The 19231-nt window shown below is 42.5% G+C and overlaps 1 protein-coding gene across 5 annotated transcripts in view; it reads left to right on the forward strand.

Moving 5' to 3' along the window:
- The window catches only part of LOC108699920 (disabled homolog 2-interacting protein), a 254554-nt gene that overhangs the window by 72749 nt on the left and 162574 nt on the right, over window positions 1-19231 (forward strand). Inside the window, exon 1 of one of the 5 annotated variants that reach the window (XM_041575184.1) lies at window positions 14110-14669. The exons of the other annotated variants lie outside the window; for them this stretch is intronic. Coding sequence (XP_041431118.1) covers window positions 14549-14669 — 121 coding nt within the window. The 5' untranslated portion in view covers window positions 14110-14548. Of the gene's footprint in view, window positions 1-14109; window positions 14670-19231 lie in introns of those variants that run through there. 5 annotated transcript variants of the gene reach the window in all.

Genomic DNA, 19231 nt, shown 5'->3' on the forward strand with positions numbered 1-19231 from the left:
CATCACTTAAGTAGACCTTGCATTAGTAAAGTATGGGCACTCCTGTTCTGAGTGATTTGTGTCCTGAACATGGTGACGTCTTTGTCCAGCCTATCGGCCGGCACGATTATACCCCAGGGAATTAGAGTGTATAAATTTGGCTTTTTTTAATGGATAATGTACTTTAAGGTACTAGCAGAGGGGTTCACAGTAAAATTAAGGAGTATGTCTAAGTCACGCTTACTTATCTAGTCATGTAGTATCCATTACACTTATGGGCAAATGGATTCCGGGAACCCCCCCCCACACACACACACACACACTGCTCCCATTCGGTGATTTCCTCAAAACTGACAGCTGGGTGGGATGCCTGCATTCCTTAGAGCTAGTTTTTCATGCAGTATAATTAAAGTGGGCACTATGAATTAACAGGGGGAAGGAGGGTACCCCAAAAAATGTTTTCGATAGTTTTCAGCCTATAACCCTGTAAAAAGGAAAAGACGCCAGCGTTTTTTGGGATTTTTTTTTGAGGAACTCCTATCTACTCTATTGCACTTAGCCTGGTCTGAGGTGGCGAAGGCAAGTCTGGCGATAGAGGTAACAGTCAGTAAAATCAAAAACTTTGTGAATTTGCCTTGTAATGCTCTTTCGCCAGATCGAACATTTTCCTGGCATTTAAGTGCGAAGTTGCGGCAGAGTCTATCTCCTTGGCGAAATTACGCCTGCGAAGTAAATCAACGAAGTGCCGAAATGACGTCACGCTGGCGAATTTTCATATTCGTAAATTTTCATATTCTTGGGCATAGGTCTGCCACCTTTTTGGGGGTAGGATGGTGATGTCATGGGAAAGGAGGTGACATCACATGGTGGAGAGTGGGCAGAGCCAAAGGGTTTGGTCGTGGTTGAAGTGGGGACTATTGGGCATGTTTACTAACATTGGCGATAAATATCTGGAAAGATTTCTGGAGATGTTGCCTATTGCAACCAATCAGCAAGTAGATTTAAACAGCCACCTATAACAAAAGCAAAGTCTGATTGGTTGCTATGGGCAAGAAATCTCTCTAGATATTTATCTCCAATGTTAGTAAACATGCCCCTATTTAAGCCCTTCATGCGCAAGACATGCAACCCTAGCAAGATCGAAACAGGCTGTCTGCAAGTTTGGATATATGGCTCTGAACTATTACACTGTATCTGCGCTATAAAACCAGCGGTTCTGGATGCATAGTTGTCCAAAGGGACATAAAAAAGTGATTTGCATGTCTCCACCCACAATGCCTCACGTAAGAGTTAAACTCTCATTTGTTGTTTTAAAGCAGTGCTCTGTATACGGCACAGGGCAAGTGTTCTAGAACAAACAGGAGAATCAATGCAAATACATATTCACCCCAAAGTTTCCACTTATTATGCATGACCCCCCACCATATAATACCTTGGGGTAGCCCTAAAGAGTATATGCAAATTAGGGAAGGTCGGCCAAGAGTCTGATAATGTCCTTACGTCCTTCATTGTAGGGTTGAGCCAACGCTTTTATTACTACCAACCTAAAAAGGGAGCAGAGATGGAAGAAGTACCCTAGACACCTGATTAGGGGGTTCAAAGTGAATTAAACCCCAGCTGCTTTGTCTTTTTACTAACCACTAGATGTAACATTGTCCTCCAGCGAGGCACGGGCGGATCTACTGGCACTATTTATATACTTATACTGCAGTGCAAGTGTCCCATTCCTCCTCTTAAGTGTTACAGTAAAAGTGTCAGATAGCCGTAAGATTTTGGCGGTGAGGAACAGTATTTGGTTAGGTCAGAGCTGTTAGGAAGAGATTTAAGTACATCACTCAGAAGCAGAATCTCTTAGGAACAGAAAAAGAGGCATTTTACGGAGTCGCAACGAAAGCCCGATATTGGCTAATCACGTCCCTTTCTATTGTCATGTATTTCAGTGCAGTGTCCTCCAGACACTCTGGACTACAAATCCCATCATCCTTTGCTACTCAAAAGTATAGGATTCTTCTAAAATATGGACCTTCCATGTTTTTGCAAGGGGGTATCACTTTTTCCAAGGGTTAATTAGGAATACCGTTGTGTATCTAATGTTTTATGAAACCCTCTGGCCTCTGCCACACCACCGATGCATCCCCTCTTTAATGTAACTCGTTGCAGTAGGGGGCTGGTATCAGGGGGACCTGGACTGTATCGTTCCACTTTACATTTTACTTCAGGAGCGGGGGTAGCGAGTAGGTATGTGTTGGGGAAAGCTTTTGGTGCAAGTTGTGGGGGGCTTGTTTTTCTGTGCGTCACAGTGTTATCTTTCTCCCTTTGAGCCCTGGTGCAGCCTCACCCAGTGGCTTAAAGGAACAGTTCAGTGTAAAAAAAAAAACTGGGTAAATAGGCTGTGCAAAATAAAAAATGTTTCTAATATAGTTACTTAAAAAAAAAATGTAATGTATAGGAGTGACTGGAAGTGTAACATAATAGGCAGAACACTACTTCCTGCTTTGCAGCTCTCTAACTCTGTTAGTCAGTGACTTTAAGGGGGGCCACATGGGACATAACTGTTTTTTGAGTTTGCAATTGATCCTTAGCAAGCAGCTAAGCAACAGTTATGACCCATGTTCCCCCCTCCCTCAAGTCACTGATTGGTTACTGCCTGGTAACCAATCGGTGGAAACCAAGAGAGCTGCAAATCAGGAAGTAATGTTCTGGCTATTATATTAGACATCCAATCACTCCAGCCTTTATACATTACATTTTTGACTAACTAACTATATTAGAAACGTTTTTTATTTAGCAAATCTAATTACCCACTTTTTATTTTTACACTGAACAATTCCTTTAATGTTATTATCCCCTTGGCATCTGCTCACAAACCGAGTGCCCCAAAGAGAAATCTGGAAATGTTGGTTTCTGTTTGGGTGTAATGTTATTGTAATGGTAGTCTAAATTATGTTCAAGTTTTTAATAAAAAACATAAAAACCCATGTGCCCTACACAAGCTCATCTTCTCTCCCATTCAGCAGCAGAGGAACATCTCATTATTAAAGCAGTTGACGTTCTCCTAAGTTCTAACATATTTTAGTTGGTAATAGGATCTCAGCCAACTTTTCTTAGACTTATTTCCCACTTTCTGCCGACTCGAAGGCTCTTGGCACGCTAAAAGAAATCTATTGATTTCCCCCCCCCCATGTCCCTCCACAGAAAGCGCAGGGAGCCGGAGAATGAAAACCTGCAGAAAGCTTTACAAGTTCACTGATCACACAGAGATTTATAGGGAAACAGCCAAGAGAGAAAAGACACTTTGCCCAAACACAGGAGCTAATTATACTGGTGCTGCTGCAAACGCTCTGCAGGCAAAGGGATGTCACAATCTAAGAATAATGTATTTAGGGGGGAAGCATTGCCTCTTATGTTTCCCCATTACAGTTGTTTTAGAGAGATCCCTGCGGCAGTTGCATGGTTAAACCCATAGCTTTGTCACTCGCACTACCACTTGTCACCAGTATTACCCGGAGGCAGTAGCACTATATAAAGATCTGTGAGTCGGTGCAAGCAAAGCATTGGGCCTCTAATCATTTACACATGACTCCTCCCCCCCATCTAAACCTCATGAACAAGCTGCTGTGTAGCCATGGGCGCAGACATTCAAGCACAGGATACACAGTAGATAACAGATAAGCTCTATAGAATCCCATTGTATACTACAGAGCTTATCTGTTATCTGCTGTGTATCCTGTGCCTTTTATCCTTTTTCAGCGTTGAATGGCTGCTCCCATGGAAACAGCTTGTTTATATAAACTATAGTAGTACTTATCTGATATCTACTGTGTATCCTGCTCTTGAATGGCTGCCACCATGGCTACACATCAGCTTGTTTATATAAACTATAGTAGTGCTTATCTGTTCTCTACTGTGTATTCTGTGCTTGTATGGCTGCCCCTATGGCTACACAGCAGCTTGTTTATATAAACTATAGTAGTACTTATCTGATATCTACTGTGTATCCTGTTCTTGAATGGCTGCCCCCATGGCTACACAGCAGCTTGTTTGTATAAACTATACAATACTTTCAGGGCAATCAGTTAATTATATTTTCATTACGTAAATCCTTTTTTTGGCTGCTTATGGATGGGGCCTAGAATGAAGATGAAGGGGACACTTTGCATTAACAGAAGCCAATTAGGGGGTGATTTTTGTTGCAACTATCCATCTTCAAGTCTGTCATTTCAACCACTGCCTCTTTCCTATGTTCTGCATGATCCTAAAAACCATATAGCAATTCCGAGCTGATGTGTATATAAATAAATATAAATAAATTTCCCCACTGGCAGCTCTGCATGGGAAACGCTCATATCGGCAGCTCGGTTGCAATCTCCCTCTGGCTCCTAGTGACGCGGAATTAATCGGCGATGAGAATCACTTGTCAGACAAGAAATAAATCCATGGCAAACGAGGAGCAGAGACTGCTGCTGCTTAATTGTCAGTCTATGAAGTGTTGCAGATGCTCAGCAGCACCATTTGCTTTCTAATCACACGGCTAAGGTGCCCACACAGTTGCCGGGAGGCTCCTGTACCCAACCAGCCTGGAAATCTGAATGAGGAATAAATGGATATTGGGAAGTTGCATAAAATATTTTCTTTCATTGGGCAGAGTTCCCCTTTAAAACAAAGAGCTCAACATACCTTTATATAGACGTTTATTATCATAACAAAGTTCCTTTAATGACCTATTAAATAATAAAGGCTTTCCTGCTGTACCAGGCTGTTCTGTGCCCCAACCCTGTCCCACTGCTCTGTCTGCCGCTGGGCTAAAGGTTAATATAGGGGGGAGCCGGGTTATTTCAGAAGTGATGGTTTGTTATAAAGCCGGAGCTGTATAGAGTTTAAGCTTTGACCTTTCCATTGTAAAACAACTCTTATTGTTCCTATAAAGAGGTGCCCTGCCGAGCTGTACACAGACATTAATTGTTATCATTTTATAGCTGAGTACTGGTTAAAGGGGAACTCCACCCAAAAACAGTTTTTTAGTTGTTTTTTTTTGCCTAATGAAAGAAAAATTTATTCGAACCAACTCTCCAATGTCAATTTATGACTTAATTTTTTTTTTTGCTAAACCTTTGTGTTTCTCAAATGGGAAGAATAAAGAAGCGAATATTATTATTTCTCTATAGTGAGATTGAATTTTTAACATTGCCACTGCTTTTCTTGCCTTTTTCATGGCTCTATCATTGTCTTATACACTTTATAACAAATGGTGCCATGCAGGGGTGTAACTATAGAGGAAGCAGGCCCTGCAGTGGGGTCCAAGAGGTCTAGGGGCCCATGAGGTCCTAATTCATAGACAATTTAAATAAATGTTGCCAAAACTGGTCAACCTGGGGGCCTGAAAAATAATCTGCTGTGGGGCCCAGTAATATCTTGTTAGACCATTGGTGCCATAATCAGAATACCCAATAGCAACAACATCTCCCTAGACTTTCTCATTGACTCTTCTCCTGTACTAAGCACAATTCAGCAGGAACAGCCCCCTAAGTTTGCTCATAGCCTGTACAGTGCATAAAATGTACCTGTTGATCACATCACTACATGGCACCCCCCAGTGAGCCTTCATTTGCTTGTCCTTTAAAAACCATGTCATATAGTTACTGTTACAGTATATATGTGTGTGTCTCTATTGATATATATTTGCTCCCCCTTTTTTTAATGACACCTCTCTGTGTGCCTAATAAATGGCATAAATTTCCCGGTTATCTCAGAGCTGTAATGAATTCACAAGTGGATGTATTCTGGCTCCAGTGCACAGCCAGACTCAGTACAACGTCCCGTGCAATTTAATAAGAAAACTCTCTGTTCCCGACACTTGTACTCACTTTGTATTACACAAAAGGAGCGTAATGGGGTTGAAGGCTGTCTGAGTCCTTTGACTGCGGCTTCTGCCTTCACGCTGGTTAATGGCGGCCCCGGTGTTTCTGAACACCGACCAAATGTATCTAAAAATCAGTGACAGAATTAATTAAGGGCATCTCTAGGGACGGGGGCTGGAAATGCGATGTCTGCCAGCGCCTGACAGCAAAATGCTGCATTATGATAATGGGTTTACGGGAAAAACACCGCTTTATATTCTCATCGCTAATGGGACCTGCTTGTTTGGCTCTGGAAAATTATGTGATAAAATATTTGACCACTAGGTGGGGCTGCTCTGTTACCTACTATGGAGGCCGAATATATATATATATATATATATATATATATATATATATATATATATATATATATATATATATATATATATATATATATATATATATATATGCAGAAAGGAGATGAAACTTTATTGATGGTAGGAATCTGCAGACTGTAAAAAGTCAAGGACACGGTGCTGATCATGTTTAGTACAGGTATGGGACCTGTTATCCAGAATGCTGGGGACCTGGGGTTTTCCGGGTAACAGGTCTTTCTGTAGTTTCGATCTTCACTGGGGGTGTCATATAGTGATGTGCAGGTTGTACATTTTCCATAACCCACCCTAACCTGCCCCGTCTCGAAGTTAAGAAAGGACTTCCATTCTCAAGATACTATAACTATGTACTCTATAGAACCCTCTATCAATAGGTATGTTTTATGCACTGTACAGGCTATGAACAAACTTAGAGGACTGTTCCTGCTGAATTATGCTTAGTCAGTGTCGGACTGGCCAGGAAAACTCCCGGTGGGCCCAGGTGTCAGTTGACCCTCATGCTGCTAAATATTTGGCCTATTTCATGGCAATTCCCTATTTCTAAGAAGAGCAAAGAGGCTAAATAGATGGAATAATAGATTATAGTATGTAAAGAAAACAGAATAGGCAAATAGAGGTTGTGTGAGGAGAGGAAGAATAATAGCGCTGAGAGTGGGCCCCTTGCCTAAGTTTTTTGGGTGGACCCCTGGTGTCCCAGTCCGACACTGTGCTTAGTACAGGGGAATACCTATGCTGCCATAGTTTTATGGTATCTCTCTGTACAGTCTATGAGCAAACTTAGGGGACTGTTCCTGCTGAATTGTGCTTAGTACAGGGGAATACCTAGTAATATAATAATAAATAATTTTAACATTAAATAAACCAAGTAGGCTGGTTTTGCTTCCAATAAGGATTAATTATATATTAGTTGGGATCAAGAACACACAACTGTTTAATTATTACAGAGAAAAAGGAAATACAAATTTGGATGAAATGGAGTCTATGGGAGACGGCTTTTCCGTAATTCGGTGCTTTCTGGATAACAGATCCCTTACCCAAGTTACTTATGAATAAAAAGCAAATATAAGTTTTGTAGCAACATGAAAGAGTGTGTTGTGCAGCCGCCAAGGGTATCCATGCCCTGGGGCTCCGTTTTCCCGACCTTTCATGTGTCTTCTCTGTAAACTGCTTTCCTGCGGCTCTGGAAACAGCCAGGAGGTTTCACTTAATAACAACTAATACATTTGTCATCCTGGGGTTTGTAGCCACTGCAGCCCCCCCCGAGGCATCCCAGGAGAAAGGTTACATCCCCGGAAATTCTTCCAAAGTTCTTTGCTGATATTTTTAATTAAAAAAATAGAAAAAAAATAGGTCATGTTGTGTAAAGTGGCACCTATCACGGTGTGGACAATTGCGAAATGACAAATTCAGTGATTCCGAATTCTGTACAGAGGATTCAGTTTCTAATGTTCAAAAGCCCTGCCTTGGATTGGTCACTGTCAACACTTCCTTTCTGGCGATAAAACGGCAGTGGTGTCTTGCTTTATGGCACAGATTCTAGATACACAACCAGGACCAGACAATGGGTTTCTAAGAAGACACGTAGTTGGATCAGTTATTCAGCTTATGTACATGCTTACAATGCTCTATCCTATCTTTTGCTATCAGTGTTAAAGGAAAACTAAACCCTAAAAATTAATATGGCTAAAAATGAGAAGCTAAGCTTAGGGGTCGTCACATGACAAGCAGAAAATTAGGTTGGTCTGTAATATAAGCTGATGCTACAAAGCTGATTATTAAATGCTGATGCTAGTTGCACTGGTTTCTGTTCTGTGTACTGTATATTGTGAGTGGGTCCCTAAGCTCAGTAAGGGACAGCAGCACAGAGCATGTGCAGTGAATCAGCAGAAAAGAATATGGGGAGCTACTGGGGCATCTTTGGAGACACAGGTCTTCCCTGCTAAAGGGCTGTGGTTGCCTTGGGCTGGTACAGAAGCTCAAAACATAATGTACAGCATATGTCTTTAGTTAGGGTTTACTTCTCCTTTAAAGGGGAAGTTCATCCCTTTTTTAAAACTTTTTTTAGTATTATAGATGGGACTATCTAAACAACCTTTCAATTGGTCGTTATAATTTTTTTAATACGTTTAAGTTTTCTTATTCTGCCTTTTTCAAGATACACGTGAAAAATGGTATCTGGCTGTCAATCAAGCAAAACAGACAGGACAGTGTGGTCCAACTCAATGGAAACTGACGCTGGAAATCGTCCCTCCCGTTGGTTTCCATGGCAGCCATCCGGACCCAAAGGTGCACTCATGAAAACTATGGCTACGTAATTTTTCTTTGATAATCACCTGAGCTGTGGGTTTCATTTGCCATAGAAACGGGTGGGGAAAAATATCAGCACTTGGGCACCCATGTGCCAAGGTGGGAAATGCTCTTATAAGGGGTGGTTCACCTTTTAGTATATTATAGAATGACTAATTCTAAGCAACTTTTCAATTGGACTTTATTATTATATATTTTTTAATAGTTTTTGAACATTTGCTTTCTTCTTCTGACTCTTACCAGCTTTAAAATGACCCCATTTAAAAAAAAAATGCTCTGTAAGGCTGTAAATGTATTATTATTATTATTGCTACTTTTTATTCCTCATCTTTCTATTCAGGCCTCTCCTATTCAAATTCCAGTGATACAAATCCTAGCATGGTTGCTAGGGGAATGTGGACCGTAGCAACCAAACAGCTGAAACTGCAAACTGGAATAAAAAGCTAAATAACTCACAAACCGCAAATAATAAAAAATGAAAAACAATTGCAAATGGTCTTAGAAAATCTCTCTTTACACCATACTAACAGCTAATTTAAAGGTGAACAGTCCCTTTAATAGTGTCTTAAAGCTAACACTGTCCCCCCTTTAAAAAAAAAGGTTGCACAGACACAGAGAGTACAGACTAATTGCAAATTGTTTATGAATATTGACGAGCGAGTTTATATGAGAGTGTCGCCCTGCTATAAGGGCCTAATGGCATTTCTCGTGGGAATGGCAATATCTTGTCTCATTCTCATGCAGCTGTAGGATATAATTTATTGTTATTAAAAGGCGCTCGTGCCAATTAGGCCTCAATTGATGGGGAGGCTGCTTTATCCCATTCATTAAGGGGGATTAAAATTACAAGGTCTTCAAGGAATCTCTAATAGAGAATCATTCTCAGGCAGACAAAGCTTCTCTCTCATAAGTTGGGTCTGTGATTAAAGGAGCTGCTCACAAATAATGTTACTGCTAGAACAAGGGCTGCTTTCTGCTCTTAATCTTTTTATTTTGTGCACATTAAAATTAACTTCCCCCCCAAACATTACCTTGTCTAAGGGATGCTCAGTAATTTATCCGCATATATCAAATGATAAGTATTCAGCACAGATTCCAGGAAATATAACTTCTGTATTGAATGATTGCATTTTAGGCTTATAGCCTGAATGTGAGAGGAAATTGTATATAGTCGAGGGGGAGGGGATGTCCGTATCCAGCTTTGTGCACAGTCACCTTATCTCAGCTGGGTGTATTTGTGTGCCCTTTATTTATCTATAGGGACACACGGACAGGCACACGGGCAGATTCGAGGAGATTTAGTCGCCTGGCGACTAATAGTCTCTTCTTTGGGGCGGCAATCTCCTCAAACTGCCTTCCGCCTGCTATAATGAGAAAATGGCACTCGCGGCGATTCGATTTCCGAAGTTGCCTCACAAGGAAACTTTGGGCGACTTCGGAAATCGAAGTGCCGCGAGTGCATTGCCGCAGATGATTTTTCATTTTAGCACGCGGAAGGCAGTTTGAGGAGATTGTTGCCCTAAAGAAGACACTATTAGTCACCAGGCGACTAAATCTCCCCTCGAATCTGCCCGTGTGCTCCTGCCCTTAGGGTCTGGCCACACAGGCAGATTCGGGAAGATTAGTCGCCAGCCAACAAATCTCCTCTTCTTTGCGGCGCCTAATCTCCCCTATCTGCCTTCCCCCGGTTAAAATGTAAATCGCCTCTGCGCAGGCACACGGAACGCTTTGTTTTCCAAAGTCGCCTGAAGTTTCCACTTGAGGCAATTACGGTCGACTTCGGAAGACGAAGCGTTCCGTCTGTCTGTCCTCAGGCGATTTATTGTCCATTCAGTTCATTATGTGAAATGTTATACTGCCCTCCGGCTGCAGCTAAACTACAAATCCCAGAAGCCCCTGACAACACTCAGAAAAAGTTACCCTGGAAGCTTTAATGCATTGTCCGTATGCATCATGTTAGACTGGCTGATTCTAACACGACCCTCCTCCTGGTGTTCCCCTTTAAACTCCACTGTAAATTACATTTGTCCCCCTAGTTACACCAGTGCCCCTCAACATTGTTTCTGTAGTGCCAACTGCCAAGGCCTAGGCCAAAATACAGATTGTGAGTTCACTTTATATAAAGTAAGGATGCTATTCCCACTATTCCTACTATAGGCACCATCTCTCCCTACTATACCTGCTATCCCACAGTCACACTCCCTTCCCAGAGACTATTATCCACTGTTACTATAGACACCATCTCTCCCTACTATAACTGCTATCCCACAGCCACAGTCCCTTCCCAGAGACTATTATCCCATTATTACTATAGGCACCGTCTCTCCCTACTATACCTGCTATCCCACAGCCACACTCCCTTCCCTAGAGACTATTATCCCACTGTTACTATAGGCACCATTTCTCCTTACTATACCTGCTATCCCACAGACACACCCTTCCCAGAGACTATAATCCCACTGCTACTATAGGTACCTGTTATCCCTACTATACCTACTATCCCACAGAAACACTCCCTTCCAAGAGACTATTATCCAACTGTTACTATAGGCACCATCTCTCCCTACTATACCTGCTATCCCACAGTCACACTCCCTCCCAGAGACTATTATCCCACTGTTACTATAGGCACAATCTCTCCCTACTATACCTGCTATCCCACAATCACACTCCCTCCCAGAGACTATTATCCCACTGTTACTATAGGCACCATCTCTCCCTACTATACCTGCTATCCCACAGTCACACTCCCTTCCCAGAGACTATTATCCCTCTGTTACTATAGGCACCATTTCTCCCTACTATACCTGCTATCCCACAGTCACACTCCCTTCCCAGAGACTATTATCCCACTGCTTCTTTAGGCACTATCTCTCCTACTATACCTGCTATCCCACAGACGCTTCCCAGAGACTATTATCCCACTGTTACTATAGGCACCATCTCTCCCTACTATACCTGCTATCCTACAGTCACACTCCCTTCCCAGAGACTATTATCCCACTGTTACTATAGGCACTATCTCTCCCACATTGTATTATTAGCCGACACTTAGATCCATCATGGCAGTAGACTATATCTAGTGCTTCCAAGAACATGAAATATTTTAATTGCACGTGCAGCTATCTCTCCTTTTTTTATAGTGGAAAGAACTTTTATTTAGGAAACAATTTTCTATTTTACTTTTCTTCTTCTCCTTCTTCATTTGATTCTGCAGAGCACAAGTCCCCGCTGTGCCAGTGAATGTGCCGGCTGTGTAAGTGCCAGTGAATATTCAGGCATTGTAAGTTTGTTGAAATTAAAGGAGTCACGCAGAGGTAAATTGCTCACAGGCAAGCGATTGAATAGAAGCATACGCACTCTCAGAAAATCTTTATTAAATATTCTCAAGTCGAGGCCTCGAGAAGAGGTGCTGAGATACTGGCAGGAGGGGGAGGTTAAGAATTTACCCTAAGAGGGGTCTTTTCATATGAGGTGGATCCTGTATGAGATAATGAGCAGCTGCGCATCACATGTTACTTTTCTATACATATTGATAGAAAGATGAATTAATAAGTCACAATATTCATGTTGTGTTTCAGCAATGCTAATAATAATCCCATTAAAATTCATCCCCAGCGCCTCTGCAGGAGAAGGGTTAACCGATTGTTGGTACTGATCCAGAGTTCTCATGGGGGCCATTCCCTCTCACTTTTATTTCAGCACATGTTTTACAACCCGGTGTGATCTCAGTAAATATCTCCCCTGCTGGGCACTTTTGAACATGAAACGGTGCAAGTTGTGGCTTCCCAGGTGCCTGTGACTCGAGGTCGGATCCAGGCTCCCTTTGTAATACTCCGAGTGGGCCATTTGGGGATCTGATTGGCTGTGGCCCCTGATGGAGAATGAATGGGAAAACCAGACGTCGGGTTTAATGAGCCTCCTCTTGATCTTAACTTGTTAAACAATAACACTGAAGTAATGCCATGTGGCCATATGTTCTTCTCACTGTTCTTTAATCCTACTGTCTATATATACACACCCTAATATAAGCACATGTTTAGTAGAATTTAGTCAGTGTTCCTGCCTTATGCACTTGGTCTTCTTTCTGCTTTTTCTAAATTCCTTGTTATATAGGTTCAGCCAGTTACTCTGCTAAATGAACCTGGGGACAACTTGAAATTTCTCACGGAGCACCAGGCAACCTCGGGTCTTAAAAATCTTGATTTTATTAATGCATTAAAAAGAGTTAATCATCTGCAGTAGTGAAACAAAACCCCACGCTTGACGCGTTTCGTGGCTTCACGCTACTTCCTCAGAAGGGAACCAGGATTGCTTAAAAATCAGAACCAGAGAATAGAAATACAATCAATCTGCCTCCCTTCTGGTTGTCTGGGTCAGTGACCTTAGTAACCAATAGATTGTTTTATTGCTCTGTACAGTTTTAGTGGGGTTTGTAAAGGGCAAGGGACAGAGTGAGACGTGTACTGAAGAGCATCGGCTCTATGGAGAGAGAGAAAGGGAAATCAATAGGCCCCCACACCTCTTTTCTTTGTGTAAGCGGGTAGAGTATGTATATAGTAAGGCAAAATTATATTGTGGAAAGGGGATTCAACTGTTCAAATGTTGTTGGTATCATTTTAAATTGGGAGTATGTAACATGCCAAAGGCTGTCAGGGGATGCTGGGAGTTGAAGCTTCTCTTGAGAGCTGCAGTGCTTTTGCATTATAATCAACTAGGGCACCACTCAGGGCTTGGTCCTCCTCAACAAAATAATTCTAGGGCTTCCTTAACACACACTTGTAGGTGACCCATGACTTCCTCATTGCTTAGGGCGGTGGTCCCCAACCTGTGAGCCACATTCAAATGTAAAAAAGTGGGAGCAACATAAAAATTAAAAAAGTTTCTGGGGATGCCAAATATGGGCTGTTATTGGCTATTTGGTAGTCCCTATGTGGACAGACAGCCTATAGGAGGTAAGCAGTGTTTCGGTTTTTCCGAAGTTGCCTCACAAGGAAACATCAGGCAGTTTCGGGAAAAGAAATGACGCACATGCCATTCCACCGGCAATTCACATTCTTGCCGGTGGAAAGGCATTTCGGGGATGTTAGTAGCCTGCAGTAGCGAAGATTTATTGCTTGGCGACTAATCTCCCTGTGTGCCACCACCCTTAGTCCACTGGGAGCAACATGCAACGGGTCAGCAACATGTTGCTCATTAGCCACTGGTTGGCATCACTGGCTTAGGGCATTCTCCATCATGATCATAAAAGCCTCTCCATACTAGATATTCAGTAAAATGGGTGAATACAATTTGTGTAGGCTGTAGCTGTACTATGATTCCCAGAATCCTCTTCTAGCCAGTAATAACCCTTTTGTTATTCCAGTATACAATCCAATGTAGCTGCTAGTTGAGCCGACAGATAAAAGGGAGACAGGTGAGAGGCGGCAGATTTGTTTTTGTATTTATATTTCACTCATTATGTAATCACAGAGGAATTTGCCCCCGGGGTGTTGAGTAGCATTTAATGCACCCAAACTTCTCACTAAAGCGTCTGCTTTCAGCAAATTCTCACATTACACCCTGCGAGAGACTGGACAACGTTTGGTGCACATTCATTTTTAGCCAGGGGTCACTATGGGACTCCATGCTGGGGGACATGGCGGTGCCTTGTGGGAGCCTCTTAAATCAGCCCTGTAAGTGCAGCACATAAAAGGTCTGGCTCACAGCTCGCTCATTGTGTGAAAGTGTCACCAGCCTTTGGATGTGTTTATTTTTCTCTAACTCACTCCATTCCAGCCCTGGACTCTTTCCAGCTCAACCTTCTCTTCCTGTAAGCTGTGCAGCAGAGCCCTTATCTCCTGGAACCCCCAGCTCTGCAGCGGAGGGATGTTCTCTGCACAACTGTGGCTTATTTTGGATGCAAGAAGCTGCAAACTTTTTCCTTTCCTGTGAGTTTCTTCCCCTTTACTCCCGGCGAGAGAGAAGGATATAAGTTGGCTGCCGGAGCTTGCAGTCCCTTGTGCCGGGGAAGTTGTGCAAAGAAACAGAATGTCTCTGAATGGGAGAAGAGGTTCTGGGAGGCCCAGCTATTACTACAGGTTAATCAGTCGCTCTCAACTGAAGAGGCAGCGCAGTCGATCCAGAAGTCGGAACAGACCAGCAAGACGGGGTAACTAAACTGTCCTGTCTATATGGGATGTGGTTCCTTGTGCAAACTAGAAAGTTGCACCCACCCCACCCCTACCTGCATGCAATTGTTTGGTAAACCACAATTAGCCCCCTGCATTGTTATATGATATCCAGAGTGGGTGGATCTTCAGCCTTACTGTATGAATATGGCTTCATGTTATTTATAATACACATTTGCTGCAAGGATGCCTTTCCCACCCTTCTCCCACTAAACTGATCCAACAATTTTGTTTAGAAGGAATGTCTGTTGTAAAGGTTTAATCCCCCTGGGACTCGGGTCTTACAATCTGACAAGACTGCCCTAAAAGCTGACAAATGAAATAATGTTCTGGGCAGTCTGCAACGGGCCTGTCTCTAATATGAAGTAGTGCGAGAGATGGAAGACGCTACTATAGGTGTTTGCAGTCGGTTCTGAAGCATTCTTGGAGCTTTGTAGCAATGTGAGTCACTGTGGGTTGCATTTGGGCCAGGATAAATATTCTGTCCAACCAGAAGGAAAATCTATTTTTGGGCTGCCCTTCCTTAACTGCACCAATGCCATGGGTCATGCGCATTACTTTTTGGTAAATCCCATTAGATATCTGCAGAACAACTATAGCACCAAAGCTTGGTGAGGTTATCTTGGCATCTCAGGAATAGATTTAGATGTTTTGGGGTTTATGCAGGACCACAGTTAGAGAGTAGAGTAATGCAAGAAGACTGATACCCCAAATTGGTTTAAGTGTATTAAGTCTAGCTGTTCAAAATTAGGCAATTTGCAGGGGCTGGGACTCCAGATCACATTGGGGGCTTCTATAGGCATCACTACATATGGTCGAGTAGGACAAGGGCAGGGCTTGGTTGGTATGGTTGAACTTCTAGCAACGTAAATCAATGTTGGGAATTGTATTTTAACACCCCTGCATATATCTAATCAACCCAGAACCCTACTATCTACCTTACTGGACACCATTGCTGGACAGAAGGGTGTTCAATACTAAAACCAACTAGTGGTATCCAACATAAGTTCTGATACTCCATTAATGTATAAATATGGCTGTAATCCTCAGGCCGGCCAATTCACTAGTCTTTAGAAAAACTAGCTCTTGATATCATTAAGCTTGCCTGCTCTGTACCTGAACCTACCCATCTTAGGAGCCTTCGCCATCACTCCTCCTCCGTCTCCTATAATCCTTAATATCACGCACTCCAAATAAAAATGATCCCTGTGTGAATATGGGGAACAATAGGATGAAGACTTTAGAGACAGATGAAATGAAACGTAGTGTCTTTGTTGGAAGTGACTGTGTGAGGATGGAACTTGCCAATGAGAGACTTAAGCTCTCCAAGATAAGTGGTTATCGCTCTACGTTTCAGGAGCTTCGCTTACAAATGTAATTTCCCCGCGTTTTACAGCTGCCTGGGAACTCGCATGATTAGCTGTGTGAAATAATGGGATTTGCTCTCTTTCCTTTAAGCTCTCCAGGATGTGTTGCTTGGAATTCTGCTGTATGTTTATCTCAGGGTTTGAAGGAAAAATCTGATTGAACCATCCCAGGCTGGTGGCTACACCTGGTTATAGTCTGTAATGTACTCGCCTATAGCCCTGTCCATAGATTGCCATTGCTACTTAGCCTCTAGGGGAATGACAAAAGAAAAAGAGTGACTTGTTTAGTCACTTAGGAGTGCAGAGGGCTGAGTGAGAGTCTTGGCTAAAGCTGTAGATCGGAGGCTGTGGGGCCCAGTAACTTCTAGTTATACCTGTACCTTTTACTTTTACAGAACATTCAGTTTATTGTCTTATGAAACAATTAGCACATACTAGTCTGGAGCAGATTAAGCCTACCACTAACCATACCCTATCAGAGTTCAAGCAGTGGGGTACGAGGGGCCCACCAGAAAACCTATGACTGTAGGCCCACTTTACAAAAAATGTTTCCTTCTCCCTTCACTTAATTTCGTTATTTTCTTAATCACTTCTCTATACATACTATCATCCACCCTTTCTTACATTTCTTCTCTGTGTTCACATATAGAAATGGGGAATGACCATGCTATAACCATATCAAAGCAAATGGTTGGGCAGAAGGAATGGCTCAGTAACCCATTGGCCCACTGGGAGTTTTCTTGGTATCCCAATGGGCCAGTCCAATGTTGAATCCAATATTTGCAATCTTGCACTCTGGAAACCCTCAGGAAAAGTCTGTTTTTGTTATTTTTTGTGCACAACAGGTTCCCCCATGTTTGGTTATTACAAGGCAGATAATTAGATTTGCAATGCATGGATAAGATAATGGCCAATTCTTCTTTTATTATTTCTCTGACATCCAAATCCCTACCTGGCCTTGTTTCCCATCCCTTTTCTTCTCTGTCCGCATCTCAAAGAACCAGTGGAGCACTTACTGATACAGATATGGGATATAATAACACTTTAGACCCTGGCAGCTACCGGCTTGCTATTCCTTCTTCTCCATGGAAGGCAAAGTGTGAACCTCTGTGCCGTAATATTAGTCAGATAGTGGCAAGGAGTAATTAGTACAGCAGCAAACGTGCAACTGCCAGTATTTTATTATTAATTAATAAAGAATAGAGCTCTTTTATGGTTTGTTTCCATTCATTGTTGGGTTCTGGCAGGCTTGCTGGGCACTGATGCGTGGAATTTTACTGCTGCTAAATCTGCTTGGCTCAGCAAGTCATGCCGTATATTATCCTCTCCTTTTCATACCATTACAAATGCCATTTGCCTCTCATAACATTTACAGAGTTCCTTTCCTCCTGTATCTTTGCATTTTCTTTCTAGGTCTATGTTTATAGCACATAAACAGTTACAGGAGCTTCTTCTCTTTGGCATTATGACTTAGGGATCTGCTGCACTCTGGGACCCCAGTATGAGCACTGGGCATTTAAACTTCAACAATAACAGTTCAAGGGTACCAAATAAGAGCTAGTGGCAGTGGTGCCAGCCTTCATCTACTATACCTGCTCTCCTACTATATATATAGTTGTCTGGGACCTCACTATGTGCTGGGATCTGCACCTCTTTGAACCACCTTGCCCCCCCCAAGTCATATCTGTGCAGTAGTGTCCCATGTCTCAAATTAGGGTACTGGACAGAGTAGTTGGAACCCAACTTGTCCACAGATGTTGTCAAAATCATGTTGGTGTGTTGATTTAGATAACAGGAATGGAATACAGTGGTAGTTGTGGCCCTCCAAATTGACATCATCCATGCCTTATGATGGGGAAATTTTTAGTTTGGACAGACTGACCAATATTGAATGGGATTGCAGTCAAAGGAAGGTCTATCAAAACTGTCCATGAAGTGGTCGATGGTTGCGGTGATGGTCAGATTGAAGAATCTAAACTGGCTGATCATATCTCTAGTGTGCTCATATGGACATCAGGTGTACAAGGCCCACCAGGGTTTCCATCTCAGGCCCCCACCCTAGTCACTAGGTCTTCCATACTACAAGCCCAGCATCACCACCCTTCTCCATGCCTTCTCTTTTTGGCAGCAATCAGGGGTGGTATGGAGAGCAAAGTGCCCACAGTGGCCAATGGGGAGTCAGGCTTAAGTGGTTAGGGCCCAATGTTTTTTTTTTCAAGTGTCCCGCCAGCCCAGTCTGACCCTGCGTAATTGATTAGAAATTTGACATGAGATGGACATGTACCATCTTATAGAATCATTATAAAGTGCCCCAAAGGCAGCATTCAACCACGTGCAAGGCAGATTCTGTTGCACATCTGGCACCACTGATTCACTTTTGGGATACTCCAATATACGGTTATGTAAGTCTTCCCATGCCGCTATTGACCATTCATATGGCAGGGTACAAGATGCAAGTAGTTCCAAGTTCTACAGCAAGAATGGGCAGTGTGTTGTCCTCTATTGAAAACTCCCAGCAGAAGAGATAAGTACAGCCTCATATGCCAGAACATAAAACTCTGTGAATCCTTGGCTTTATATTCCCTGTATTTAGCAAGCACTCGGCATGCCCTAAACACACATCATAAAAATCAAGAAAACAAAGCCACCGGTGTGTAAAAGCCCTAAAATAAATCAAATGTGAGATATTCCTGTCAATTCAAAGGAACCGTTTATAAAGCAGAAGGGTTTTTTAATGATAAGGCACAGGCCATGGGAAATTGACGCTCTGTATTTCATTCAGTGCGAGCAGACTGCAAATTAGCACAAAATAAATAAAGCAACAGAATACATGGGTTAATATGTGTGGTTTTTTTTCTTGTTCCAGCATCATTAGTTGCTGTTACAAACACATGGTTTGTATTAGTGCCCCCCTACCGTAGGAGTTATGCAAAGAATTTCAGAAAAATGGCACAGTGGAAAAGCCTAGTTCCCCTGGAATCACTCTGGAATGGGTCACTGTTGTTGGTTGCATCTGACATGGCAAATTTATATGGTGCCTTCGCAAAGACGTCTCTTCTGCAACTATGTGACCCCATGTGCTAAGGACTATCTGCCGTACTCTGTATCTATCCTTGCTTGGATGGCATATTTCTCAGTAATTCATAGATCTGAATATGGTTTATTGGAAAGTGGTT

Source organism: Xenopus laevis, chromosome 8S, assembly GCF_017654675.1.
Source record: "Xenopus laevis strain J_2021 chromosome 8S, Xenopus_laevis_v10.1, whole genome shotgun sequence".
Lineage (NCBI taxonomy): Eukaryota > Metazoa > Chordata > Amphibia > Anura > Pipidae > Xenopus > Xenopus laevis.